This window comes from Carcharodon carcharias, chromosome 26, assembly GCF_017639515.1.
Source record: "Carcharodon carcharias isolate sCarCar2 chromosome 26, sCarCar2.pri, whole genome shotgun sequence".
Lineage (NCBI taxonomy): Eukaryota > Metazoa > Chordata > Chondrichthyes > Lamniformes > Lamnidae > Carcharodon > Carcharodon carcharias.
The window spans coordinates 23,517,681-23,542,526 of NC_054492.1; the positions used below are offsets into that span (position 1 = coordinate 23,517,681).

General features: G+C 39.2%; 2 protein-coding genes across 4 annotated transcripts in view; one reads left to right on the top strand and one right to left on the bottom strand.

Annotated features, from left to right (window-relative positions):
- Positions 1-23,860, top strand: part of zwilch (zwilch kinetochore protein) — a 36,041-nt gene extending 12,181 nt beyond the window's left edge. For 2 of the 3 annotated variants that reach the window (XM_041175148.1, XM_041175147.1), the window contains exons 11-19: positions 634-742; positions 1,325-1,404; positions 2,198-2,354; positions 3,327-3,355; positions 3,463-3,599; positions 5,462-5,557; positions 6,440-6,558; positions 10,953-11,063; positions 23,679-23,860. In XM_041175148.1, coding sequence (XP_041031082.1) covers positions 634-742; positions 1,325-1,404; positions 2,198-2,354; positions 3,327-3,355; positions 3,463-3,599; positions 5,462-5,557; positions 6,440-6,558; positions 10,953-11,047 — 822 coding nt within the window. In that variant the 3' untranslated portion in view covers positions 11,048-11,063; positions 23,679-23,860. The remainder of the gene's footprint in view (positions 1-633; positions 743-1,324; positions 1,405-2,197; positions 2,355-3,326; positions 3,356-3,462; positions 3,600-5,461; positions 5,558-6,439; positions 6,559-10,952; positions 11,064-23,678) is intronic. The other variant, XM_041175149.1, reaches the window with a different exon arrangement.
- Positions 12,431-24,846, bottom strand: part of LOC121269854 (lactase-like protein) — a 39,396-nt gene continuing 26,980 nt past the window's right edge. Inside the window, exons 10-15 of the mRNA XM_041174892.1 lie at positions 21,820-21,946; positions 21,247-21,446; positions 19,554-19,617; positions 16,367-16,399; positions 13,068-13,079; positions 12,431-12,888 (exon numbers count right to left, since the gene is read on the bottom strand). Of these exons, the coding sequence (XP_041030826.1) occupies positions 12,776-12,888; positions 13,068-13,079; positions 16,367-16,399; positions 19,554-19,617; positions 21,247-21,446; positions 21,820-21,946 (549 nt within the window). The 3' untranslated portion in view covers positions 12,431-12,775. The remainder of the gene's footprint in view (positions 12,889-13,067; positions 13,080-16,366; positions 16,400-19,553; positions 19,618-21,246; positions 21,447-21,819; positions 21,947-24,846) is intronic.

Consider the following 24,846-nt stretch of genomic DNA (forward strand, 5'->3'; position numbering starts at 1 on the left):
CAGAGTTTTAGCTTCGTCAACAAGTGAAGTTGCACTAAAGTAAGGGAATTTTTACAGAGGAATAATGAGAAGATCCTGGTATGTTTTGCGGTTTGTGGAGAGAATGGTAAATCTATTTTGGGTTTTGTTTGTGGTACTCTGTTGTATGATAGTGAATGTAAATGAGCCATGAAATATTTTCTTTAATTCATGTATTTAAGTGTAGACTGAAAAAAATTCAATAGAATAATGACTCTGGAGAGAGTGCTGTGCTCAGAACATGCAAAATAAAATAACTTTAACTTCCCAATAATTATTGTATCACATTGCTGCTACTGTAGATGCTAGTCAGTTTGCATGTCAAAACAGTGACATCTGAAGATTGAAAAGCAGAAGTTTGCAGAGCCATGCCTGCTCTGTAAGAGCAGGGATGTGGGAGTAATTGGATAGTTCTTTTAAAGCACAGGCACAATATGCTGAATGGCCTCCTTCTGTGCTATAGACTTAATGTAGCATTAGTGTTCTACCTTGCAGTAAGATAGCACCCAAGATGGGTTAGTGTACTATAAATTTTATTTAAGGATTTCTAAGATGCTAGTCATGGATTTTGGACCAAGGCTTTGTTTTTATTTAATTTATTTGTTTTAATATCAGAAATTAAAAAGTGATGCAGCTGCTGTTGAATCAACCATTCATGCGTCATTTGCTCCTGAACGTGGAGATCTCGATTTTGCAGAGCAGCTTTGGACCAGAATGAGGAAAAGTATGTATGCCTGTGGGTCAGGTTAGCTCTGTGTAAGGATGCACAGTGACACTAAGATTGAGTTTTGCCATTCAGTGGCAGAGTGGGACAAATGCAGATCCAGTCTCTTGTAGCACTTTTACCAAGAACAAGAACTATGAATATAAGTTTAAAGAGACTGTAGAAAAGTTTCCAACTTAGATGATGCCATACAGCACCAGACAAAGTGATGAATAAAAACTGGATTTAAATGTTCAAAAAGGAAAGGGGCAGATTCCTGATTCAATAGGGAGCTCATGACTTTGTGAAATGCAAAAATAAATTGAAAAGGTTTTGTGATTATGAACATAGATTTAGCTGGAAGTAAGTTAGATGGCCGAACAACTTTTTCTCATTATAAAAACAGAATGCTGGAAGTACTCAGCAGGTCAGGGAGCAGGTAGATGATAGCTACAGGACAGTTGTAAAAGTTCATTGATTTAAAAGGAAGAGCTGCAGTAATGGGACTGAAAATTTTGCTTCTTTCCTCATTCTCTCATTAGCCTGGAATTTTTTTTATAGTTGACATACATTATTTTCCATCATTTCTTTCCTTTATTTCAGCTGTTTCTTCATACCAAGATGTGGTAGATTGCTTGATGCTAGTTATTCAACATCTAAAGTGCAAGGACATTCAACCATGGGTATGTAGCAAACTCATTATTCCATATTTAATTAAATGGTGCTGCCTGCACACTATTTGTACAGATGGCACCTAGCATTATAAAGGATGTGTCCTGGGTGATCCACTTAGAGGCCTATATGCTTCCAGTTAGTGACATCCAGTGGCATAGATGACATTTCATATGTATGTTGATGACGTTTCATATATTTGTATCCTATTTAACCTTTGTGCCTCCTCTCTTGCTTTCCTGCTGTTACTTAATTCTGGTATTAAGTTGAACTTTCCTTTAGCTTATTGTATGGAAAACGTACCTATGCCCCCTAACTCCACTGCCCTTTCAGACTAAGTTTGATGTTGTGGCAACATGTTACTTAATCCTGTGCTCAATTCCTTTACCCACATTGATTCCACCCTAAGATTACATCTTTGCAATATCACCCACCTCAAGCCCTATTACTGACTATTGCTGAGACTCATTCAAACCTTTTGATCTTCAGTTTCTCTAATGCACTCTTTGTTTGTCTTCCTGCTTCCACAAACTACAATATTGAGAATTAGTTACCTTGTATCCTTGTATCAAGGTTATGGGGGCAGGCAGGAAAGTGGAGTTAAGGTCACAATCAGATCAGCCATGATCTTATTGAATGGTGGAACAGGCTTGATGGGCCAAATGACCTACTCATGCCTCTATTTTTAATGATCTTTAAGTCTTGTATTTCGACTATTTCTGTTCTATTTTTGCGAGATTATGGGCTTTCTGCACTTACAGTGGTTTTACTGTAACGTTGAACAACCTCTGAGCACTTTTTTAGATCCACCGAGGAAGCAACAGTTCTCTCAGCAAGCTGATTCAGCAATCGTACCATGGCACTATGCCCACGGTCTCTGTTAATGGACTTACTGCTATCCGAATGCTATTGGAGATAGGACTGGATAAATTGCGGAGGGATTACATAAATTATTTTATAGGTAGATATTCTTTCAATACATGTCTAATGTTTGATGTGGTATTATTTGATTTTAAACATGATTCATTTGGTTGTAAAGCCCTGTGCACGCAACACATGTTGCATAGAGTGGCAGAGTTTGGTCATGATTGCCAGATTTTGCTGTACCTCTAGAGATTGCTTCAACACAAATACTTGCAACTTCTCCACATGGAGAGGTGGGGAAGTAGGATGGTGGGCAGGAGAGATTAAAAGACAAAAAGTTTCATGGTGCAAAGCCAAAAGGGGGTGGTAATGGGACAAGTAAAGAAACAAAAGGTGTGCCTAGAGGAGGTGTGAATGGCAGGATTATGACTGGCTGCCATCCAAAAGTTTAAAAAAGGGAAATAAGAAAGAGAAACCAGGAAGAAAAAATCATACCGTCAAAGTACAACTAAACAAAATAGGGGCAGAGGTTATAATTGAAAATAATTGAACTCTGTTAAGTCCAGAAGCCTGTAAATTACCCAGTGAAAGATGAGATGCTGTTCCTTGAGCTTGCATTGAGCTTCATTGGAACACTTCAGCAGGCCAAGGACAGAAAGGTCAGAACAGGTGGAAGGTGGAGAATTGAAATGACAAGTGATAGGAAGATCAGGGTCTTACTTGCAGACTGAGGGGAGGTGTTTCACAAAACCGTCACCCAGCCTAAATTTGATCTCCCTAATGTAGAGGAGACCACATTGTGAGCAGTGAATAGGGTATACTATATTGGAAGAAGTACGGGTTTCACCTGGAAAGAGTGCTTTAGGCCTTGGACGGTGAGAAGGGAGGAGAAAATGTGCCATAGGAAAGGTGTGTAAACTACATATGTCATGAGGCCTGGGGTGATAGAGAGGCCCCTCCATTCCACTTACCCCACTCCACACCCCCACACCCCAGAAAAATGTAAATAAGTGAGTTTAATTCTATACAACAAATTGAAAGCCATTATTGAAAAAATATTTTCTTCTAGGTCAAGAACTCACGACTTTGAATTATTTGGTAAGAGCAATGAATGGATTTTATAAATCTGAAAAAATACTTGAGATTTAGTTTCTACTTCTTTTAATATTTAGTTTTACATGAATTTTTTTCTGCTTGTTCTGCAGGATTATTTTGTGAATTACACTGTAAATTTAGAAGAGCAGGTACTCCGTCTCCAAAAACTCCACCACATGCTCGAGCTGGTAGTGAGTTGCAGTGCCTTCCTCAACTTGAGCCATGAAAACCTCTTTACGTTGACACAGTGAGCATTTTACCTAATTCAGATATTTTGTTACAAATGATAGCCTCATGGGTTACAACAACACAAAGACACTTTATTTGCCGGTGGTGTTGCATTGATGCTTTTTTTAATGAACATTGTGTCCTTTAGTTGGTATGCTGAGCTGTGTGCTCTTCCAACATTCACAAGCCCCTACCCTTAATTTGCTCTTTCATAGAAACATAGAAAATAGGAACAGGAGTAGGCCATTCAGCCCTTTGAGCCTGCTCTGCCATCCAGTATGATCATGGCTGATCATCTATCTCGGTGCCGTACTACTACTCTCTTCTCATACCCCTTGTTGCCTTTAGAGCCTAGAAATCTATTTCTTTCTTAAATATATTCAGTGACTTGGCCTCCACAGCCTCCTGTGGTATAGAATTCCACAGGTTCACCACCCTCTGAATGAAGAAGTTTCTCCTCTTCTCAGCCCTAAATGGCCTACCCCGTATCCTGAGACTGTGACCCCTTGTTCTATACCCCACAGTCAGAGGAAATATCATCCCTGTGTCCAGTCTGTCCATCCCTGTCAGAATTTTATACATTTCAATGAGATCCCCTCTCATTCTTCTAAATTCCAGTGAATACAGGCCTAGTCGATCCAATCTCTCCTCATACGACAATCTTCCCATAATCTCAAGACTGTTCAACTCTCTCTCTCTCTCTCTCGCTTAATTTTTTTCTTACAATTTACAGGCTTTTAAAAGCAAAGCTTGATGTTACATAATTACCACTGCCCAATTTGTCTCATTCTTCCTTTTATTCCTTTTCAACCTTACTGCTGTCCTGCATTATGGCCATGACTCTTCATTTCTTTTCTCCATTCCAAGAAAGAAGCACCTGTACCGAGCTATAATAAAAGCAAAATACTGCGGATGCTGGAAATCTGAAATAAAAACAGAAAATGCTGGAAAAACTCAGCAGGTCTGGCAGCATCTGTGGAGAGAGAAACAGAGTTAACGTTTCGAGTCCGTATGACTTCAAAGCAGGACACAGCTATCCATGTAATGCTTCACACTGTCAGCCTTGATTTCAATTTATATAATTGAAATTTGTTATAATAATTCATGGAGACCAATTGAATATTTAACTTCAGAACAAATCTAGATTAAGAAAGAAACTAAATTCTGCATATTTTGGCAGTTTAATACAAGGATGTTAAAAATAGAAAATTACAAATATTTCCAGTCAAATTCTAAAGATATTTTAAACACAAAATGGTGATAATGAATGTTGTTAAAATCATTTTGAGTTGGGAAGAAGGGGAATTTCAAATAGTTCGTATTGAAAATTAGTGGATCCATGGTGGATGATTGTGATTCAGTTATCATCGTAAAATGATCTTTCAAACTGCAAGAGAAAGCTTTAAGTGGTGTAACTTTTTCTGAACTCCAATAAATAGATTGCAGTTTGAAATCCCTTTGAAACAGATGAAAGTAAAAGATTATGAAGAGAGATCAAGCAAGGCAGTGGCATTAGTTTTGAATTGCTGTGGCAAGGAACCAACCAGGACATGATGGGATGGTGGCCTCCTTCCGTATTCTGTTTCTATGGGGTACCATAGATTGCAGCAATAATAAGTCAACCCCCATTTTTGGAAGGATTTTCTTTTCGAAGCTTCAAAGTCAACTTATATGCCCCAGCCTACAGTAAATATTATATTTCTTGACACACTAAGATTAATGATGCTGACTTTGGTTGTAAGGACAGGAATTGACTGTCTGTACATCCCATGTTTTTCACAGAGGGTTGAGTGATTGTGAAATTATTGCAGGTTTCTCTTGATTTCATTGCAGTTTCATTGGTTGTGTAAAAAAAAATGTACTATGTCTCTCTGGTGACAGGTCCTGCTCACGATACTACAAGGACAATCCATTTGATGAACAGCATGTTTTTCAGTTGCCAATCAGACCCACGACGATCAATGCTTTCTATGAGAAGTAAGAATCATAACTAAAATGGTCTAAGTGTTTACAGAGAAACAGTTGTGCTCTGGAAAAAGGGGATTAATACACAGCACAAGTGGGAAGACCTTTCAAAACATTTCACGATAATGAAGGATAAAAAGCACTGGATGCTCAGTAAGCTGGAATAAAGGGGAAAACCTTGAAGTTAGGTTAATGGAGGGAAAGACATGGTTGGGGAGAAAGGTAATAACTTTCTTGAATGCAGGAAGGAAGATGCCAAAGTGAAGGAAGCTAGACAGCGGTTTCCAAAGGACAAGAACATAAAGATGGAGCAGAGTAGACCTAGTGGTGGAAGACACAGGATAGTGATAGACCATATCTGGCAGAGCAGAACATTAGACGGTGATGGGTCAGCCAGACTGGATGGTGATGTACAACAGTGAAACAGAGCAAATTTGGAGAAAATAACATCAGCTCAACCTGTGATCCAAGCGTAGGGAGCATGAGCCAGCTAAAGAGGAAAGGAAGGAGTAAGCAAGTCAACCAATATATAGGAGCCTATAATTGTTCCATGGAACTTAGATTCGGGAGGGGGATGTAAATAAATCAATAGTCAACATTCAGTTTTTTTCAAACATGTGAATGTCTTATATCTGTGGACAACTGTGCACACTATGCTGCCAGTATCCACACATCCTGTGATGTTTGAATGCTTTATGATATTGCCTGACCTAGTGTTTTAACCGTGCATGACCTATTCAGTAGTTGTGGCATGTGTATCTGACCTCTGCTGCAAAAGATTGGGCACCCCTGGATTATTAAAGCATTGGATGTTGGAGTGATTAGAAATACTGGTGGCAGCTCTTTGAATATTTGGAAGTGATTTCCTGATGACGCTAACTTCTTGTATTTTAGTGAAAACCCCATCATGTGGAGAATGGAAATTATTAGTTGCCACGGGCAGAGAGAATTGAAGACCGTGTGGCAGCTCAACACTAGGCCGCCAGTGGATCATGTGACATTTAGTACCCCAGGTATTTTCTTTTACGCAGTCGAATTCCTGAGAAATATTTACATTTCCTGGTACTGACATTACCAACCTGATACATATTTAGCCCAATTTCGTTTTGTTCTTTTAAAACTATGTTCCTTTGGTGTTCAAATTGGCTGATCTTTTATTTGATGGCCCTGTTGACCCATAATGAAAACTGTGAAAATCTTACGAAATAAGCATAGTATCTGATAGGCCATTCAGCCCATTGTGGCATTCATTTGGATCAAGGCTGATTTGTAACCTACCTCCATTCACCACCATTGATGGTGTAATCCTTAATACCTTTATTTAACAAAAATCCATCAATCTCTGTTTCTGTGCTGTAACAAGATGAGCACAACAGTGAACCTTCTGTAGCATAGTTAAATGTGAGCAAATATAGCTGCATCATCTTGTACCGAGTTACTGGTCCAATTTATAACCCTGTGTAAGTAAATGGGTTTTGAATGAATTAAAATCTCGCCCATACAGCCTACAAAGGTCACAGATTTAACTTATGGTTTTAGTTAGTGTAGTATAAAGGTCTGAATACAATACTGCCCACACAGTGATGTAAGGAGGCACATGACCCAGGTCCAGGGATCAGTGTGGTATTGAACAGAGAAGGGTTAAAATCTAAGCATGGAGTAGATCCTAGCTTGTAACCTTTACTGTACATGTGTAAACAGTTCTACTTGTTAAAAGACTTAACAGTTAACCTACTGAAGACTTCTTTAAGAGACATCGTTCTGTAACCAACACCCTCCTAACATGGTGGCAGCTGGGGATTGAGAACCCTCAATTTCACTAAAATGCTGAAACAGTTGAGATGCTGTAAGACTAAGAAAAAACTTCCAACAAAAATTCTGACCTGAGAGAAGCTCCCAACAGAAGCTGAAGACACAGAAAAAATTCACCAGAAGACGCTCTAGAGGAAAGGCCAGGAAGCTGAAGGCAGAGATTTTTACTGTAGGAGAAGACTCCATTGAATCTCCCTTGGAAGTCCAGCTTCAAGGCATTGAGTCCACAGAGCCTGCAAGGGTGAGCTAAATCTTTTAAAGTTCCAGGCTGCAGCTAGTCCTGAGACCCCTTCCCCTAATTCAGTGTCAGAGTTGAAGGAAAGCCCATCGCTAAAACCCGATTTTCCCCAGTCAGAGCCCCAACACATGGCCTCCAAATTTGTAAGATAACAAGAAAAAAAAACTATTTAAATATCTCTCAGGATCGTTCAGCTTGGAAAACGGCAAGCATAACTTTAAATCCGAACATCTCATTATTCGTCGTAGCAAACCGCAGAATGAAAGAAGTCAGCACACAGCCGATCCAGGCAGCCATTTCTAAGAGTTTTCAAGAAGCACAACATTGCCATTTTGCGGAGCCTGTCAAAACCAGCAAGGGTGGGAAATCCCTTTGTCTCAGAGTTGATGGTGACACCATCTTGAAATCCTATAAGCTCTTAAAGTGGCACATACGATTTTTAAAAATTTAGCTTGGATCACGATTCAACACTTCCAACTCAATTTGGACCAACCCCATGTCCAGACCAGTCACAAAATTGGGGATAAAAACAGAAAATGCTGGAAAAACACAGGTCTGATAGCATCTGTGGAGAAAGAAACAGAGTTAATTTTTAGAGTCCTTCTTCAGAGCTGAAATTGGGGTTTTTGAAGGAAAGATTTTTGAGATACACCATTGCTTCTGGTTTAAATATAAAGTCAGAAGAAGAGCAGGTGAACACACTGCTTTACTCTATAGGCCTCATTGTAGATGACATCATTGTAAGACCAGGTATTAATGAGTCATCTGCCAAATTCCAGGAGGTTTTAAACTCTTTTTCACATTTATTTTAACTTGTGATGCAATAAAATACTGGAGAGAGTTAAATTCAATAAGAGTCCAACAACCTGAGGAACCTTCATCAAACCTTCATCAATGTTCTCTACAGGATGGCAGAGGAGTGTAAATAAAGTCTGAACTCATCAGAGACAGAATAGTCGTGGATGTAACAGACGATGCGCTCCCTGACCTCCTACAAGCTAAAGGAGATCTAACCCTGGACAAGGCGATTCAGATACTTAGATTGCCCAAACTCCCCAAGCAGCATAGGACAACCCTAAGGGAAGAGAGTAAAACATGGGCAGGAAGACCCCTCGGTCCAGCTTATCAGGCCAGAAAGATAAACAATCCAAGCCAGGGAAAGCAATTCCCAAACTGGCTAGCAGAGTGACCTTGCCAGTGCTGTGGTGCAAAGCGCCCTCACTGGAGAGATCAGTATCCTGCAAGTACAGCCCAAAGTTTCCACTATAACAGGATTAGACTTTATGGCAAACTATACATGTCAAAACCTCAGAAACGCACAGAAGGCCCAAACGTAAATCCACTTTACAGACTGAAAACCCAGAAAACAAATGGCCATGCTTCTTGGGTGAGGTCAAAGATTGTGGTTTCTCATTCTGGAATACAAACATCTTAGTGACCATCTAACAAATTATAAATTAGATTCAGGTGCCTGCATGACAGTCCTCTCGGACAAGGAACCATGGCTCAAAGACTTCTGGCTTTGAACGATGGACATTCCACTTTGTGGAGCAGGAGGAATCTGACTTCCAGTCATTGGCTTGGTCCTAAAACCACTGTGGTGTAGCAGAAAACAGATATTTGAATTGATGTACGTCATCCATAACCATCCTTTCTCTCCAGAGCAGGGATGCCCTCAATAGCCTTGAATCTCCTCCAGACGGCAGAGGATGTCAAGACAACCACTGTCTTTGACAACCAGTATTGCACGGTGGCACGGAGTAGTTGAACATTAAAACACTAAAGAGTATTCAGATTTGGACTTCAGCTCTGAACTCTCTTCTCTCGTTGCAGAGCAGATTTGTCCATTCTCATTGCAGGTCCCAGAAAATCCTCAGTGGTCAGACCAGCCTACCGTCCACAAGACAACCAAGATGCCTCCAGTGGAAGTGGTACAAGAGAGTGACCAGCAGTCTGAGAAGCCTCTAACTACGACGATGTTACAGCTGATCAACACTGACCACTGCACACATTGCAGCTTCCAGCCAGCATGCCATGACCACAAGGGATGCTGGAACCTGGTAGCAGTCTCCCACCTTCGACAAAAAGCAGAGGTGAGCGTACCACTAAACCACTTCTCACCTCAGGAATGCTCTTCCTCAGCCAAAGAGGACATCGAGACAGCCTACACGGAGAGAGAAAGAAACAACATGGAGGTGAGCACAATGCTCGCCCACCCTGCAAGAAATGATTTAGAGTAGCAGCAACCATTGATCCATACAACAGCCGAGCCAACCAAGTGCGGTTCAATACAAAGGAATGAAAGCATACCCAAATGCCAGTCCAATCTCCAAACTAACAGGACGAACCAGAACCAACAAGGCCTACCACTCCTCTGACAGAACAGCGAATGAGATATGGAAGGGCGATAAGGCATTCAGACCGCCCGAATCTGTAACTTCAAGGACTTGAAGGGGGGAGATGGGTAGTGAGAATGTTGTAATAATGGCAATATTGTAGTAATAGCAATAATGTGGTAACAATAATGTAAAAGGGACAGATAATGTAAGGCATGAAGTAAACTAGTGAACTCCATATACATTGAATAAAGACTTGGGGAAAGGTGTAGAATAAGGGTCTGGCACATACAGGGTTAATGTGGGACTGAGTATAGTATTACCCTCACAGTGATGTAAGAAGGCACATGACCCAGACCCAGGGGTCAGCATGGTGTTGAGCGGAGACTGGTTAAGACCTAAGCTTGGAGATAGCTCCGAGCCTGTACCCTTTACTGTACATGTGTAAATAGTTCTACTTGTTAATAAAGATTTAGTTAACCTACTGTAACCAACACCCACCCAACAGTTAGTTGTTAGGAGAGTGGTGGAGCTATGTAATTTCCCTGAAAGTCCCATGCCTAAATATATGTAAGCTTTTCTAATCCATTTTTTTTTTTCATGCATTTGAGATGGCTTGAAACAAATGGTAGACATTTACTTGACTGAATATTCTCTTTCATAGTCTAGGACGGGACAGTTACTACTGTGGACTGTGTTTGTCACAACTTGGATTAAACCAACACTATTATTCCTCCTGAAAAATATAAATGGTGCTTGATATTCAGAATATATCACGGTACTCATCTGAATGTTTTTGACCCACTTTTGTACTATATATGTAGGGTTTGATTTGACAAAATGCTTATTTAGAAATGTGCGTGGTCATTTAATCCTTGCAATCTATGGAAATCTGACCAGTTGATGGAACTCTTCCTAAATCCAAAGTTTAGTACACTTTCAAATGTATTGTGAAGAAACTTAGCAAGATGGATAAAGAGTATCACTATCACTAATACTGTTACCCCATTATGTTTTTAAGATCTGACAGTTGATGATACAACTTTGAACAGTGATTACGAGGAGGCATTTTATTACAACGCAGTGATCAGCTGCAGTCAGGCACATTTCGTATAAACCTTTAGAAGAAAAGGTAATTGCAACCATCGTGTAAATTGATTTTTTTCCCCCCCCACTTTCAAAGGATAAACACACAGTGACATTTTTGCATGTGGGAATTCAGCCGGTTTATTGCAGTTACTGAGCACAGTTCAGGTATTAGTTATATAAAAACAGAAATCCAAAGAAGAGCAATATTGGATTCGAAATGTTAACTCTGTTTTTCTCCACAGATGCTACCAGACAGGCTAAGATTTTCCAGCACTTTGTTTTTATTTCAGATATCCACCATCTGCAGTATTTTGCTTTTATACCAGATATTAGTCACCCTAAGATCTTCTGCCATCTTGTGACCAGTAAGAGTGCTGAGCCACTTAGTGTTGCTTTTGCACTGCACCCAACAGATTTGTCTTGTCTGGTATTTTTCCTTTAGTGAAAGTGAAATGAACTGGCATGATGCTCTCTCCTCCAGCGTCCGCATTCCCGTCTGCTTAAAAAAAACCCACAGAATCTGTGAGGTGTTTTTGCCCCGAAAGTAATAATTCTGTCAAATTCCATGCAACTTCAAGCAGTAACGTTTCTTGCATTAATTTCAGTCAGCAATCTGGTGTCTGAATCAAATTAGTTGACACGACTCAGTAATTAATATTCTTAAATCAACTGCAAATTTATTCTTTTTTTAAAAAAAATCTTGTATTACTAAAATTAGAATCTAAATTCCATTTCATAAAAATGACACACCGTGGGTTAAATTTAAATATATTTTGAGTGACATACTTTGTATGATCTTTTATTTCTGTCTGCATTTGTTGTTTTGTGTAGTGTTATTGTTGGGTAATTGGAATTGGACAAATTAAAACTATTGGTGCTTGTGACATTTGTTTTACAAAGTTATATTCATAGCCTCAAGATCCCAGTTTTCTCAGCCCATTGTATTTGAACCAGACCAAACTAAATGTCCTTGAAATCTGACTCACAACAACTCTAATGTCTATTATAACATAGCAATAAATAAAAATTGTCCTGAATATGAAGATAATATTTATACCTATGAAGTGTATGGTATAAGTAATAAGCAAATTTGTAACAGTTGAGAACTGCTCTAGTTTGGTCTAAATATTGGCCCAATAATTATAGCTTCTAAATTTTGTACTTGGACCAAGCTGTTACAGATTTTAGACTAACGCACTGATGGACTGACTGACTGATTTCTTCTGTTCAGGCCTTTTCATCTCACAGGCTGAGAGTTTTACTGATCCTATTGTCAATGTGTACCTTTTTTATTTTTTAAAAGTATATAATGTTTTTAATGATGAAATAGCTTTTCTGAAAGAACCTGCTCTGTGTTGTTTGCTTATTTGTTATTATTTGCTTGTAATATTTGTTATCCTAAATCCGTAGTGAAACCTTGATAATATAGACCTGGATTGGGCACCAAGCCCATTGGGGAAGAAAATATTGGAAGTGGAATCACTTTATCATGTTGCGAACTCCTTCACCTCAGCCATGGAATTTGAATCGGGAGTTTGGTTGATGAGTTTGTTTATATTGCAGTTTTACCATTCCAGTGATGGGTCATCTTGTTCATTAGTAATAAAGCCATCAGGTCTTTAGAAGTGACAATAGACAAGTATCAACTTGGTTGTTTGAACACTGTCATAATTTAACAAACTTGCTGAAGTAGCTAGTCATCTATTTTTGTTGTACATTTAGCATTGTATTCTCACAACAGCAATCTGGGTTTTTTTACTGCCTCCGAAGTAGGAACATCAGTAATATAGCGCTGAGCAGTATGCAAAGGGTACACACGGTCGGGACAACTATCTCAGTCACCATCTCCATATGATTGACAAGAGGATCTAAAAGTGAAGGGGAAAGGAAAGAATTACACTGCAAAAATTATATTCAGTTATTTAAGAGAAATGCTTTATTTTACACTAAACCAAACGAATAAGTATATTTAACATGTTATAAAGTTCTTACTGTGTTCCTGGTTTAAACTTCTTTGAAAAGGAAACTGGGTACATCTTTGGCTTACCATGAGTTAAGCCTGAGAATAGTAGCAATGTTCCATTGCTCCTCTAATGTTAAAGAAAAATGCTCATTACTGAAGTATGAAATTCTTTCTGAAGCATGTAAATTGTCTTTTAAAAAAATAGAGACATCCCTGGGATTGTGGCACAATCTGATCCACGGCATTTGAATAACTAGCTAATCATAATGTCATCAAAAAATATAAATTAAATTTACAGCTTTGAATCAGAGCATCTGTAACTATTTTACCATTTAAAGTATTCAAATTTTGTATGTGCAATTTAGCTTTCCCCTCAAAGTCCTCAAAACACTGAGCTAGTTACATCTTAATTTCAAAGCCCTATTCTACCTCCTCCTGCTCCTTAATTGGTAATCACTACCACTCTGGTTGCAGAATTTATCGCTGGCTATCCAGAGCAACCAACCCAACTGTCGTGTCCCCTTCCCGGCAATCATCTTGACACCTTGCTCCTTGGACATTCCCCTCTCCACTTATTTCTAACTGGCCCTCTCACTATTCCATCAATAGATCATCAACTATTGCCTTGTGTTACTCTAGCATGTTAACTTACTTTGTACATATATCTGGAAAGAAATTTGGCTTAGAGGGGTACTTAGAAGTACCTCTTCAACAAAGCCTCCCTGTTTTGGCTGTCCTGTATATTCTTCACCCACTTCACCTACCCATTACAGCTGAAACCTTTGTTCATGCTTTCTTCACTCATAGCTTTGATTTTTCTCCAGTTTCTTCCTGGCTGGTCTCCCATCTTTCTCCCTCCATAAACTCCAATGTTTAAAACTTATTACAAGACTGCCATTCTCACTGATACATTCTGGCTCCCTGACCCTCAACACATTAAACTCTTTATCCTCATCTTGAAATCCATTCAAGGTCTCATCTCCCCAGCCCACCTTTTGTAACCTCCTCCAACCTGAAGCTTCTTTGACTCCTTTAGTTCTCTGACTCTAACCCTCCATGCAACCTTTCCTCTGACCCCAGCCCCCTAATTAGTGGTAAAACTTTAAACTGACTAGCCATATTGTCAGGAATTTCTTCCCTAAATCTCTACATCTCTTTTTTTTTAAGCCTCCTTGGAATATGTCTTTTCAGTTGAAGCTTTGTCACCTTTCCCAACCTTCCCACCATAGCTTGGCTCTGTAAGGTGCCTCGAGGTGCCACACGTGCAGGTTTGTAACTTGAGTAGTTGTGTGTACATGGGTCAAAGAAAGTGGTGAAATCCAGTCATAGTCCACTGCTGATGCACCTCTCTGGATGAGTGCTGAAGATCAGTGAAGTAGACAGGAGCCCATGCTGGTGGTCTGGGAACATGAATAATATGTTCACTCCCCTCCTTTCTCAGGGGAAACTAACACTGCCTCCAGAGGGATTTAAATATTATGAAATGCAAACACCTTACAATCAAATAACTGTTCTTTCTAGAAATGTAATGCTGTTATTTTGTTTGAGAAACTATCACAAACAATAAAGCCTTGAAACCACCACTTTTTTGACAGAATTGTTCAGTATGAGCCATTCTAGAGGCTTTGAGAGATTTTAGCTACAATGGGCACAAAGCATTACTACTTAACATTAGCTTTCCTGGTTATGGATAGTTAATTAAGACAATTTGGATGTTGCTTTCAAGGCTTGAGTTCAGTGCTGAGGTGACACAAAGCCCTAATACCTAAACTTCATCGTGCACTGGCCAAACCTTTGGCATGTCTGCCTGCTTCTCAATTGTTCGGTCTGTTCTTCTAGCTGAAAAGGGCAAACAAAGAAGAACCCATTAGCCTATGATTGCCACCACCTTCTCCTCCTTCCCCTCTCATATATTGTAAGTGCAATGGTGTCGGTGAATTTTAAGATGAGCATAAGATGTAGGAGCAGAAGTAGGCCATTCGGCCCATCGAGTCTGCTTCACCATTCAATGAGATCATGGCTGATCTGGTAATCCTCAACTCCACTTTCCCGTCTTTTCCCCATAACGCTTGATTCCCTTACTGATTAAAAATCTGTCTATCTCAGCCTTGAATATACTTAATGATCCAGCCTCTATAGGACTCTGCAGTAAAGAACTCCACAGATTTACTATCCTCTGAAAGAAGAAATTCCTCCTCATCTCTATCTTAAATGGGTGACCTCTTACTGAGATCATGCCCCCTGGTCTTAGAGTTTCCCAGAAGGGGAAACAACCTCTCAGCATCTACCCTGTTAAGCCCCTTAAGAATCTTATGTTTCAATAAGGTCACCTCTCTTTCTTCTTAATTCCAATGAGTACAGGCCCAACCTACTCAACCTCTCATAAGAAAACCCCTCCATACCTGGGATCAACCTAGTGAACCTTCTCTGGACCACCTCCAATGCCAGTATATCTTTCCTTAAATAAGGGGACCAAAACTGGTCACAGTATTCTAGGTGTGGTCTAACTAGTGCCTTGTATAGCTTCTTCTCTATTTTTATACTCCATTCCCTTTGAAATAAAGGCCAACATTCCATTTGCCTTCCCTATTAACGGCTGAACTTGTATGCTAACTTTTTGTGTTTCATGCACGAGGACCCCCAAATCCCTCTGTGCTGCAGCTTTCTGTAGTCTTTCTCCATTTAAATAATATTCAGCTCCTCTATACTGCATGCCAAAGTGCATAGCCTCACATTTTCCCACATTATATTCCATTTGCCAAGTTTTTGCCCACTCACGTAACCTGTCTATATATCTCTGTAGACTCTGTCATCTTCCCACCTATGTTTGTGTCATCAGCAAACTTGGCAACAGTACATACACTTCCCTCATTCAAGTCATTAATATATATTGTGAATGATTGTGGCCCCAGCACTGATCCCTGTGACACTCCACTAGTTACAGGTTGCCATCCTGAAAATGCCCCCCTTATCCCAACTGTCTGTCTTCTATTAGTTAGCCAATCCTCTACCCATGCTAATATACTACCCCCAACACCATGGGCCCTTATCTTATTAAGTAGCCTTATGTGCGGTACCTTATCAAATGCCTTTTGGAAATCCAAATACATTACATCTATTGGTTCCCCATTATCTATTCTGCTTGTTACCTCCTCAAAGACTTCTAATAAATTTGTCAGGCATGATTTCGCCTTCATGAAACCATGCTGATTCTGCTTGATTATATTATGCATTTCTAAATGTTCTGCTATTACATCCTTTATAGTAGACTCTAACATTTTCCCAATGACAGATGTTAAGCTAACTGGCCTATAGTTACCTGCTTTTTGACTGTCTTTGGTACATAAGGGAACTTAATAAAATAAGGGCCCATGGTGTTGGGCGTAGTATATTAGGATGGGTAGAGGATTGGCTAACTAGTAGAAGACAGACAGTTGGGATAAGGGGGGCATTTTCAAGATGGCAACCTGTAGCTAGTGGAATACTATTAGGATCAGTGCTAGGGCCACAATTATTTACAATATATATTAATCGAAGGCTTCTTGGAAGATTACTACCAGTGCATCCACCAGCTCTATAGCTACTTCCTTTAATATCCTAGGATGCAACCCATCAGGTCCAGGTGACTAAAAACAAAAAAAACTGCGGATGCTGGAAATCCAAAAATAAAAAATACCTGGAAAAACTCAGAGGTCTGGCAGCATCGGTGGAGAAGAGAACAGTTGACATTTCGAGTCCTCATAACCCTTCAACAGGACTCGAAACGTCAACTGTACTCTTCTCCGCCGTTGCTGCCAGACCTGCTGAGTTTTTCCAGGTATTTTTTATTTTTAGGTCCAGGTGATTTATCAGCCTTTAACCCCATTAGTTTCCCTAGTACTTTTTCTCTAGTGATAGTTATTCTATTTATTTCCTCCCCTGCCCCTTTTTGCCCCTTGATTGTTTAGTATTTTTGGAATGCTATTAGTGTCTTCTACCATGAAGACTGATGCAAAGTATTTATTCAATTCCGCTGCCATTTCCTGGTTCCTCATTATCACATCCCCAGCCTCATTTTCTAAGGGGCTTATGTTCACTTTGGCCTCTCTCTTCCTTATTGTATATTTAAAGAAACTTACTGTCTGTTTTTATATTACTTGCTAGTTTACCCTCAAAGTTTATTTTCTCCCTTTTTTTGTCATCTCTTGTAGGTTTTTAAAACTTTCCCAATCCTCTGGCTTACCACTAATCTTTGCCACATATGTTTTTCTTTCAGTTTGACACTATCCCTAACTTCCTTGGTTAACATGATTGGTTTATCACCTTCCTAGAATCCTTCTTCCCCACTGGGATATACCTTTGTTGTGAGTCATGAACTATTTTCTTAAAGATCTGCCATTGTTCATCAACCGTCTTTTTTGCTAAACTCTTTTCCCAGTCCACTGCAGCCAACCCTGCCCTCATTCCTTTGTAATTACCCTTATTTAAGTTTAATATGCTTATTTCCGACCCAAGTTTCTCACTCTCAAACTGAATGCTAAATTCTACCTTCCTATGGTCACTTCAAACAAATCTAATGAGAAAAGTATTTTAAAACTGGTTATTGCTTTACCATGTTAACAGAACTTATAACAAAATGAAATTATCTGTATGTTTCTTTGTTGGCCCATTTAAGGGAGAAAGGTGTGGTATTGCTGCACATTGATTCTCTTTCTATCTAATTAACAGCATTGTTTCATCAGTAATTTTTAGCATTATGCTTTTTGGAATTTGGACAGTAAAGACATTTATCAATCACCCCCGCCCCAACTTTGTAGTACCAGCAGTCTTAAATTGAGAAGATGGGACAGACTAATCTGCTGATTTCTTCTGGGATGCTGTATAGAACAATTGCACGTTCCTACCTTTAACCACTCCCAGGAAAGAACATTGTTAGACAGCACTTTCCTCAATTTGCTCTCTATTTAACTTCCAGCCTTTTGTATGATATTTGTGCTTAAAAACTGCATTATTGCATGTTACCCAAAGGGCTGGGGATTGCTCCTTATGTGAGATGGCAGAATTGCCAAGATTAAAGTACTTAATTTAATATTGCACCAAAATGTAACATCAAACATAGAAGTGGCAAATTTCGTCTCTATTCTGTGCTAGTTACCATTTTAAAGTCTTTATTTGCCCTTTTCAAATTAGAACAGAAACAGACAATATGTCAAACAGGAAACATAATCCTTCTCTCAGGGTAATGTAGCCAAATGTATTAAAAGCAAAATACTGTGGATGCTGGAAACCTGAAACAAAAACAAAAATTTTTAGAAAAACTCAGCAGGTCTGACAGCATCTGTGGAAAGGAAGACAGAGTTAACGTTTCGAGTCCGTATGACTCTTCATCAGTTCTGATGAAGAGTCATACGGACGCGAAACGTTAACTGTGTTCCTCTCCACAGATGCTGTCAGACCTGCTGAGTTTTTCCAGTAATTTTTGTTTTTGTTAGCCAAATGTATTCTTATTCAACAATAGTATCCAAAGGAAAACCATTTATTCTTGTTTCACTGGTATGAGATGCTGGCTACTCTTTTTTTCTGTGACTATAACCTATAGCCGCTATAAATGGCAAGCATTTTGCACTAATCAGCATGAATGTTTGGGGACATCCATCTTTGTTTTTACTCTGGATACTGCAGCAAGTCCTGTACACTTGCTTTGGAAGAGGTTGAAGCAGGACTATAATTTGCTCTACTCTTCATTTGAAATTCTTTAGGTTTAATTTTTTTGTTCCCCCCTTAAGCGCAAAATGCTTCCAGCAGTGTTATTTAAATTGTTCAATTCAATTATTGGACAATGAATTTATTTTTCTGAAACAAAATGCTTTTGAATTAACTAGAATACCCTTATGAAAAGACACAACCGGGGATTGCTCCTTATGTGAGCTACCTGCTCAGTTATGTGATTGAAAAAAAAATTAAACCATGTTGCTTTACCTCCATAATGCTTGCTCTATTCTAATGACACTTTCTTTGTAAAACAACACTTTTGTATTCTTTGCACCTTACTGCTTCCCTGCCTGTACTGAAGGGATTGACTTATGTTGGAGTATGGCTCCATGGACTAGGGCTAGCCTATCTAAGTGGAGACAATTGAACAAGCACGGACCATTGAAGGTGCTAACTGAGTGGTTTTCTCCAATGTGTCTGCACACAGTCCAGAACGTTGGCTAGAAGAGCCTGCTAGTAAACTTGTAAAAGTCTTATTTTTATTAGGTTGTTGTTTCCCTTGTTACTTTATGGGACTAAGTTTTAAATGTTTCCCATATTACTTTTAGTTAAGTACACACTCATTCTCTGTTGAGCAGGGAATTGTGATTGAGAGTTCTAGAAATGTCAAAAGCATTGCTCGATTATGTTTTCTCTGCAAAGGTTGCAGAAGGAACTTTTAATCCTTTATGGGATACAGTAGCTAGTGGTTGCAAAGGAAGAGCTCATTGGTGGATTACAGTACATAGACTCTGGCCATAGTAGGACTGAGGATGAATTGCATTTTTTTGCGCTGGACCCTCTATACCTAAATGGAATGGAGTGACTGCATTCACATACCTGCAGTAAGCAGTGCATTGGTGGTGGAACAAGTCTCTGCAGCCTTGCGTTTCCAACTCTCAATCTAGCACAGAGGAAAGTAGAGAGATTGTTTATATGTTGTCTTGAGTAAGGGTCAACATTCTGTGGTTAAGAGAAAGGGCAGCTAAATATCGCACTAGAGGCTGACAGTTTCCTGGAACTGCTTAATATGACACATAGTGTTAAACAATATTGTGCCTTTTTGTGCAATGTTAGTGCATTCTTTACTTTTTTTGCCAGGAGTTATCCATTCTTTATTCTACAGCCAAAACCAGGACACAGCAGGCATAAAGCAGCAATTATTTAATCATTCTGTAGAATTCTCGGAAGTAAAATGCACAGTATTCTCAGCCGACTGCAGCCTTTTATTCAAAATATGCATTTTTAACTTTCCCACTTGTGTTCAGAATGAAATACCTTAGCACTGCAAAATGAACTGAATCTGTTGGTATTCATATTAGCTCCAGTATCATTATTTAACAAGCTTGGGTCAGTTTTTGAACATGGGAAAGTACACAATCGTCTGACTGGTCTCTTATACTGATCAGTGGCCCACTGCCTTAAACTCTCCCTTCTGTCATAATAATTTTCATAATATTATTGTGATTTATTGTAAAGATAGGTTAATATTGGGGTTTGGATTAGTTTCTCTGCGTAGATGTGTGTATGCGGTGGATTTAATTGAATTGGAGACAGCTGGTCTGGAGCTTTTGAATTATCGAAAGGGAAGCGAGGTTTGAAATGCTAAATACGTAAACATGGCTTAAGTTTTAGCTTGTGAGGCGTGAGGAACATTTGCATTTTTATATTAATTAGGTTAGTTTGAATTTCAAAGAGATGGTAAGATGTTACACCTAGCCATAAGAAGCTAAGCCAGTTTGTTTATTTTTCCCAAAGGTTACTGATAATATGAGTACTATGAAAGATTTATATTATGGGAACAATAGAACTTGCATTAAAAGGGAGAAACATGTTTAAAGAAGATGAGGTTATGTGTAAGGGGGAAGGCATTTGATGATCTAACACAAATGTGAAAAGTCTCCAGCCTCAATGCATCAAGTTGCTGTCTAGAGGAACCAAAGTTAAGAAAATTCACTTTGAATATCACTGTCCAGGGTATTGTGTGCTTTGTCTGGGTCTGTTAATATCTATTTTGTTTTACTGTTACCTTAATGGAGGTGTAACTGGGAGCTAGATTAATTAGGGGCTTTAGGAGTTATTATAGTAGTAATTTGTAGACCTGTGTATGTGCTTAACATCTTTTATTTTATTAATCAATGTTTAATTTAGTTTTTGTAAAAAAAAATCTCTAAGACTGGGTGGACTTATTACTACTAAATTCAAGGCACATGTCTTGAAATAAAATACAAATTAGAAAACAGTTGTGGCAGCTGTTTCAAGTTTCCCTCTGGGATTTGAACAACTCGGCATTTACCGCCTGCTGTGCCATGACACTTCAGTTTTCCACATTATTCACTTCCACTGTCTCCGTGGGCAATCTCTTTCCTATACTCATCAGCTTCTTCATGAGACATTTAGATCCAAGCTTCTTTCTAAGTTTGTGCCTGTGTTTGTGGTGCTAGAGCTTCATGGGGGAAAGCTATCATCTCCCGTCAGGATTGCCAAAATTAAGTTTTATTGTTGCTGTTTCATAAAAATTAATGGTACTCACTTCTCTCTGGTTGGGAAATCCATTTGAGCTGATCATCTTCCTGTAGTATTGAACTGAGGCTTTGGGATACCTCCTCTTGCTCTTGCTTTTAAAATCGATGTAGTATAGCCCAAATCTTTCTGAATATCCTTCATCCCATTCAAACTTATCCAGCAGTGACCAGGATGTGTATCCCTTGACTTTAACACCATCCTTAACAGCTGCAACAAGTTTCAAAATCATACAAGTTTAAAAAAACCTGCCAATCTAAAATAACAGGAAATGCTGGAAACTCACAGCAGTTCCATTGTAAAGGACAAAGGTTGATTCATGTACTGCCCGCAGACCCTCTGTTAGAACAGAAGGTCTATGCTCGAAACACTAACCTGGCTGTTGTGCATTGTCTCATTTTATTACTAAATTCTTCTGCCAGAAGAATGGGGGCCATCTCCCCCATCCCTCCCAAACTGCTATGCCCCTTCCCATGGATCAAGCTTCTGTCTCTCTCTCTCTCTGTCTCTGTCTCTCTCATTTCATTGAAACTAAGTCATCCTTACTGTGGAGTATGTCATATTTTGATATAGAGTGAATCACCTTTAAGAATCTCGTTAACGTAATTATTCATATATTGCATTCGCCACTTGTCACACAGCTCAGTACACAGGTGTTTTTCAGATACTCCATTTTCTGTCACATAAATTCTAGGGTTTCCATAGCGACTCTGAAACAGAATAGAGAAAGAAAAGCATTGTAACTGATCAAATTTCAGCCTCGTGCAAACTAAACTAATCTTAATGTACAGTGTTTATATGGAGCGAGTTGAAACTGAGAAAAAAATAACTATAGTGAGATTGGACTGTCTGTAATCTCATTGCAAGACTCTCACATGACAGGATTTGGCTAATTAACATCTGCTTTTAGAAATAATTTGGTTTATAATCTGGGTATTAGGATAATTACTTACACAATGAAAACATTAAATCATACAGTTGGGACAGGGATGATTTGGCAATGAGTAGTACTCAAACTTTTTGACATCACACCAATGAATGTGAATAAATAAAACTCTTCTGGAATTGTGTTGCTGTATGGTCATCATGCATGCTAAAGGCCTTGCCAGCTGTACTGGCCCCTCTACTCCTGAGGTCACCTCCAGCCACTTACTTATATCCCTCACCACCCCATATTCACAATTAATTTACGATACACTTGCAATTTCCCAGCTGCCTAGCCTTTGGCCCTTTATTCTCCAGAATGCCATTGCAGCCTCAAATTGCTCAACCACTCTCTTACTTCCATTTTTGACTTTGTATCCATACAGACCTCCCCAATATAGTCATACCATCCCTTAAGGGGCATAACCTTGAATGTATCTGTCACACAGCTTCCTTAACCATCCTTGACAAGATCTGACTGGACCATAACATTCTCATTCTGTTCTGCCAAAACTACCCACTACTCCAGAAGCATTCTGGAGATCAAAGGTAACATCCAGCTTCCTTCCTTCATTACAGACTTTATCCCATTTCCTGCCCCCTCCATTCTCACTTCTAACAACAAGAAGCTTATGGGCCTCTCTGCCATCAAGATTGAGACCATCCATGCCATTGCTTCTCGCTTCCCTTACCCCTGCCCATCAGGCCAACCTCTCGCTCTATCCCTGAACCAGAACTGTCCCTAGTTTTCTCCTATTTGCCCTCATGCTACCTCTGAGTAAACTAACTTCATCCATGGACCTCCTTCATTGACTCCACTCCCACTAAACTGCTGCTCATTCAAATGTCCATTTTTGTCTGCTTAGGCCTTAATGAAGCATGCTGAGTGTTTTCCCCCCTGTGTAAAGGTGTCATATAAATGCAAGTTGGTGTTAAGTAATTCTGCAATCTCATCCTGTGTTCATAATTTCAATCCTTAAGATTGTAGATTTTACAGAACATAAACTTAGTGCAAGACCATTCCAGTACTTGTGCCATACTTACTGTTAACACTCTGGTTTATGGTTATACTCAACTATAGAAAACTTTTCTCTTTGAATTATTAGAATTTTTTTTAAAGAGCCTATTCTTTCCCCCCAACATGTGAGCTGCACATGATGTCTTCTCCAGTGATATTTAGTTACAGACTGCATGTTTGTTGTACAACAGAATACATCAGGGATGGTGATTTATGGAAAATAAACCATTCTTGCCGGAGATGATCTACCATACAGTGCTTAATAATCAGTGATCGTTGGTGATTTATTTTTTGTAAATTGCTCGTGACTGAGAAATAATGATCTTGCTGTTTACAAATTGGCTGCTGCATTTGCACACATCAACCATGACTACAAAGTAATTCATTGTATGCTGAGCACTCTAGATGTTAATAAGAGGATGTGAGAAGTCACTACAAGTGCAAGAATTTCCAGATTTATAAAGCAATTTGTGATATGGACCTTTCTGTTTCTTTTCCAGGTTCACCTGTAGCAGGACTATATGCCTGTGCACTTCAGCACCTTGTATCCAAGACATTAACAAAAATGTGTCTTCATTTTTCTCCTAGATTTTTCTACTTCTTTCTGTCATGCTGTTTTAGCTATAATTTTTAAAATCATTGCCTATTATTTTTTATTCCTAATAAAGGTATTTTGTGTGCATCTTTTGAGATCTGAGCGTGATATAGTTCATAGTATCTAACACTTAAAGCCACAGTTGTATCACTACTTCTGAGCTTCCGAAGTGATCCCCAGGCTGTAGAACATTTAAAAAAAAAAATCCACGGCCAACATATCGTGGCTGTTATATGTACTACCTCCAGTATGCACTACAGCAAGTCACCAAGGCTTCTTCAGCTGCACCTTCGGATCCCATGACCTCCACCACCTAGAAGGACATGGGCAATAGGTGGATAGAAACACCATAACCTCCAAGTCACATAACATCCTGACTTGAACATATTTTGCAGTTCATTGTAACCAGGTCAAAACCCTGAAATTTCCTACCTTTATCATACAGACTACAGCGGTTCAAAAAGGCAGCTGACCACCACCTATAAGAGTAACTTGGGATCAGCAATGGTATCTATGCCAGTGATGCCCACATCCTACAAATGAATATTTTTTTAAAATGTGTCTTCAGAGGGTGTTTGCACTAACAGTTCTTTCACATGGAGATCTTGCTTTACTGAGACGAGAAAATAAAATACCTAAGCTGATGTATCAACAAATTGTCCCACTGTTTGCAAACCATTGCACAGTATGTCCTTGTGGCTTGACCAAGATTTAGAAGTGATTTATAAATGGAATTGCCATTCCATTGCCAGGATGACCCAGCCATTTACCTCACCAGCCCTCAATGTTCCACTTCCTCAAATCATTCTTCTTTGCCATTCCAAAGTCAGATAACTTGGATAATTGATGAACTGACTGATTACTATGATGTTGATACATCCAAACAATAACTGCTTTATTATATACAACTGAACTATATACAGCTATTCATGACTAGGTGTTGCACTGTGAAGCCATGAACATTCTTCCTCTCGACTCCTCGTCATGTGTTCTCTAACATCATCATCATAGAGTCATAGTCACAGAGTTTTACAGCATTTTTCCTCGAATCCCCTTTAAACCTCCTGCCCCTT